This window comes from Amblyomma mixtum, chromosome 3 (genome assembly GCF_055824585.1).
Source record: "Amblyomma mixtum isolate Tamu chromosome 3, ASM5582458v1, whole genome shotgun sequence".
NCBI classification, from domain to species: Eukaryota; Metazoa; Arthropoda; class Arachnida; order Ixodida; family Ixodidae; genus Amblyomma; species Amblyomma mixtum.
Genome location: NC_143014.1, coordinates 415,152,974 through 415,158,049, shown reverse-complemented (window position 1 = coordinate 415,158,049; position 5,076 = coordinate 415,152,974). Strand labels below are relative to the sequence as shown.

Genomic DNA, 5,076 nt, shown 5'->3' with positions numbered 1-5,076 from the left:
CTACGCTCCATTCATCATTTGCCTGCTTATTTTTACCTGAGCGATTTACATACCTCCAAAACTTGCTAGGTGCCTCGGTTAGAAACCTTGTGAGAGTCTGACTGTAGAATTTGTCTTTGGTTTCTTTGATGAGGCGTTTTAATTGTTGGCTCATTAGATGTACGGAGTTTTTCAGTACAGGACTTGGATGGTCTGAGCATCTTTTACGCTTACGTTTTAGCTGTCTTTTTTGTGAATGATATCCCTATTAATCCAAGGACTCCTTGTTCTTGTTTTCATGGTTTTAGGAATAAACATATTGATTCCATGCGCTATCATATTTGCAAAGAACTCCCACAACTCATCGGTTCCAGCTCCGTCTTTATAGAAGCTCATGAATTCCTTAAACGAGTTTTCAAGGTAGTCTAATACTCCGACATCGTCAGCAGCAGCAAAATTCAAAACAACTCTTCTACAAGGTTCATGACGGATATCAGGAATCATATTAAGGGACACAACCACCATCTTATGGTCAGACAAACCTTCTTCCACATCACAACTGCGCAAAAACTCTTGGAAACCGGATGATAAGAAGACATGATCCAATATCGAAGATGTGGTTGAACATACTCTCGTGCTCTGGTCAACAATCTGGTTCAAATCATAGCAATATGCGAGTTCAACCAGCTGTTCACCGGTAGCTACATCAACATTGCCAGGAGAAAGAGACAACCAATCAATTTCTGGCAGATTAAAATCACAAAGTAACAAGATATTGTCACCATAGTGAATTTTGGAGTCCAATAATCTTTTCAAGGCAACAAGCACATCAGTAGTTGAGTTTGGAGCTCGGTAGAAAGCCCCCCTAAGACACTGCGAGAATTCAGCCTGATTTTGATCCATGCAGTTTCTAAATCTCCAAACCCTTCCATGACAGAAAAGGCTATGTTGCTGCTTATCACTATCGCAACGCCACCACCTCTCCTTTCACGGTCTTTTCTTACTATGAAGTAGCCGGGGGGTGTAACTTCACAGTCTCCAATACCTTTGTGTAGCCAAGTCTCGGTGATTATTATAATATCAGGATCATGTGCAAGACATACTCGTATACTTTCTATCGCATCTACATTGTTAATCATGCTTCTGGCGTTCACATTTATAATCTTGAAGCAATCAGGTTTATGATCGTTCAGTCACTCATTGCTAGAATCATCCCGGCATTTAAACCGCTGCTTGGCTTCCTCGTCCCAAGCGTAGAGGGTATTATTGACTTTTAACTTATCAAAAATTAACTTTGCTTTCGCACTGTTCTTTCGTTCATTTGCACATGAGTTCCAGAGATTTTTCCTTATTTCAACAATTCGCTTAGAAAAATCTTCACTTATACTATACGCAGTGCCCTTCAGGTTGAAACAATTACTCAAGATTCTCGCTTTGTCCCTAATGTCTGTAAATTTAATAATGATCGGACGGTCACTGCCTTCTTTCATCTTTCCAAGTCGGTGAATGCGTTCAATAGAGCCAACCCTTTGTTTAAGTTTCGCTTCAAAAATATCCTCATTCACTTTTTTCAATAGGACCTCTGCGCTCTCCGACTCTTCTTCTTTCACACCTCGTATGATTAGATTATTGCGTCGCGAGCGATTCTGTAATGCATCAAGTTTTCGGGAAACAGTTGCCGTTTCTATGTCAGATCTTTCAGCAAATGCCTCTAGTTTAGAAAGCCTGTCTCTAGCCTCATCGAAGTTTATTAGCTTTTGTTCAATAGTAGACAGCCTGGATTGCACGTCAAGCATGCGTGCCTCTGAAGACGTTTGATTTTCCTGAATTTCCTTCAATTTAGTGAGGATTTCAGTTTGAGTTTCCATCACTTGCTTAATCATTTCCGCCGTCTGAGGACCAGGATTTTCCTCCACATCACCTGACAGCTTCAGCAACAGGCCAACCATTGACATACAATCATTCAAGCAAACGATCAACGTGTGTGGACACGGCAACACGATCAAAAAAAGGTAATTGCTACGGAAGGCATATTTTCGTTCACCAATCTGCACAAACAGTGGTACATCAGCCGACATTGTCTCGACGATGTTGCCGCGTCCACTGCCGATGGAAGGCCCAGACGTTCTTTTTATAGGCAAGAGCCTGGCTTGAGGAGGGGGGGGGGGGATGACGTCACTGTGCTCGATGAAGGTGCGCAGATGGTAGAATCCACGTGAAGCCACCCCGGCATATAGGAGTTCGTAAAGAATACGCCTCCCGCACCGGATGGGCGAAAAGCATCAGCAGATACCAGGCGATGATCGAAGCCCGTGTCAGCGTACGGTGCATTTCCCAAGACGATGGAAATGAATCCAGCAAGAACCTACACAAACAGTGGTACATCAGCCGACATTGTCACGACGATGTTGCCGCGTCCACTCAGTAGTAAGAGAGCGATGGTGGCATGAGGCCATATGCCGAGATCGCTGAATTCGACCCCATCAAGTAAAGCAAGAGGAGATCAGGGAGGTTCCAATATTCCATGCGACAACAATAAAAAGAATCTTCGAAGACGGCCGAGTAGCCTAAGGCATCAATAAACGAAGCTTCTCTGTTGCGCCCGCCGCCACTGGCTCGATTCCCACTGAGGGTTAGAGCATCGCAGTTGTTTCCTTTTCCTCAAGAATTCAAAACTTAACGTGGTGCGTGTGCCTGCGAGTGCCAGTGTGTGCGAGTGCGTGTGTGCGCGCGCGTCCGTCCTTGCATGCGTGCGTGCGCACGTGCATGTGTGCGCCTGAGCATGTGTATGTGCACACGCGTGCTCAATCTGGTGGGCGCACATCCGAGCACTCACTCGTAAAAAAATTTAGAGACAGTTGCGGTTGTTGGTAATGCAAAGTTAAAGCGCAACTCTTCGCAAGCCACTTGCGGTGGTGTGTGTGAGTGCTAGTCACTGGAAAATTACTCTTCCAGTGTGTGTGTGTGCGTAATACGCCACCTGCCATGCGGAGTAGTACGCTGCTAGCCAATCTCCGGGATCTGCCGCCGCGGTGGCTCAGTGGTTATGGCGCTCGGCTGCGGTCCCGAGATGCGCGGATTCGATCGCGCGGCCGTGACGGTTTAATTGCTAAGGAGGCGAAAATTCCAGAGCCCCCCGTGTACTGTGCGATGTCAGAGCACGTTAAAGAACCCCAGCTGGTCGAAATTTCTGGAGCCCTTCACTACGGCGTCCCTCATAGCGTGAGGCGCTTTGGCGCGTTAAACCACCATAAATTAAGCTAAGCTCTCCAGAATCTTCCAGTGGCAGCCACTTTCCAGGTGATGTTTAATTCGCTCTGCTACTTGAACAACCGACTACGACGCGGAATGCAGGTACGGGAGCATAATAGCTGCGCTCGAAAGTGTCCCATCTACCTTCAGCCGATTTACCTGAGGTGGATTGCTGTGAATGTTGCACGTATGCCGTCGCCAAAGCCTTTTACGAAAGAACGCCAACACGCATAAGCCTTTAGTTTCAGACACAAACAACCGGAAGTGAGGGTTCTCGCCAAGCTTATGCCCTCACCGTGCGATCATGTTCCTATGTGACACTCGGGGTAAGAGAGGTCGTACTACGTTCGCCGCTATTGTCGAGGCGGCGCTGGTGAACATTCTCAAGGTTTGGTTACAGTACACACAAGTACCCCCGAAAGCAGAAGATTGCACAACCTTCGCCGTAGCTCAATCCGTAGAAAAAAGAACATCCCCTATGCTCCTTGGTTTCGGTGACTGTTGGCTTGCATTATGTGCGGCAGCGACAGGCAGCTACAAGCCGCCGATCAGAGAATTCAAGATCCAGCAGTCCGAGAACAGCGTAACGAAGCTGCCTTGTAACGAATAGAATATTTTTGTTGCGAAAGCAACACTACGACAGACAAAGCGAGACCTCGGGTGGCCGCCGTCGCGCCGTAGCTAGACTGACCTTGTTTCAATTGGTCGAAATGGTCGTGACGTCACAGAGCGCGAATTTCAAACGGGGACAATTGTACTTTGGCTAGTAACCATGCGTATCAATACAATACATACAATATGCATACAATACAAATCACCTTTTTTGGAAAGAAGCCACCCAGCCAAGTAATCGATCAATGCGGCGTCTTTCGGGTCCACCCCTTCAGGGAGAAACATGAAGTATGCTACAACTGCAGGAGGGTAGGACACCAGGCCGATGTCTGCTACAAACCTACGATGCACCTTTGCCGCCGCTGCGGAGAAAATCATTCACCTCCACCTGAGGGAGAACAGCCAACCTGCCAACCTGTATGCATCTTCTGCAACGGGGGCCACAACACAGGCAGCCGGAACTGCAAATTCCGGCTGATCAACAAGAACAAACAAGGCACGCCCCACGGCAACCAGACACCCAAGCAAGAGGACAACGACTTATCACTACACGGACACCAGTCAAGGCCCAGGAAGAAGGAACAGGGTGCTACCGGAAAAGGAGGCAGCCACAGCCGGAACAACTCCAGCTCCTTCCCGCCCCTGGAAAACCCTGCAGGGAACGAGAAGAGAAGCTCGAGCCGCGGACGCAGCGGTAGCCGCTCCAACAAAAAGGTGAGCTGGCCAGCAGAGGCCTCCCAATCTATTGACGCTCGAGAGAAGGAATTTCAGATCCAACTACAATCCCGAGACAGAGAAATTGCCAGCCTTAAAAAAGAGTTGGCTGACATTAAACGCCTGTTACAAGGGCATCCGGTACAGAATGCCACTGCGGCTAGAACGCCTCCCACCGCGTCCCAGGCTTCGACCAATAACGCGATGGAAGCAGGCGCCATTTCCCCCACTCCCTCCACCGCGTCCCAGTCTTCGGTCCATAACGCGACGGACACAGACGCCAGAATAGCAACTAAGAGACCGCTTCCTACAAAAGAACGCGAGGAATCCAAAAGAAAGGCCGAGGCTTCGGAAGCCGACACCCCGCAGCCGTCGAAAGCGCCTACCAAACTCAGGGCAGACATCAATACTCTGTCAGAGATAACCAGGCTATATCAACAGAACAAGCAACCTTCCAAGGCCTCGTTACCACCAAATTTGCAGAGATAGATATTCGCTTCGCAACACTAGAGGGACATG

The 5,076-nt window shown here is 48.2% G+C and overlaps 1 protein-coding gene across 1 annotated transcript; it reads right to left on the bottom strand.

Moving 5' to 3' along the window:
• Positions 1–1,172: 1,172 nt before the first annotated feature.
• Positions 1,173–2,072, bottom strand: LOC149357727 (uncharacterized). The gene has a single exon (XM_089584879.1). The coding sequence runs from the start codon at positions 2,055–2,057 to the stop codon at positions 1,173–1,175; it is 885 nt and encodes a 294-aa protein (XP_089441005.1). The 5' UTR covers positions 2,058–2,072.
• Between the last annotated feature and the right edge of the window lie 3,004 nt (positions 2,073–5,076).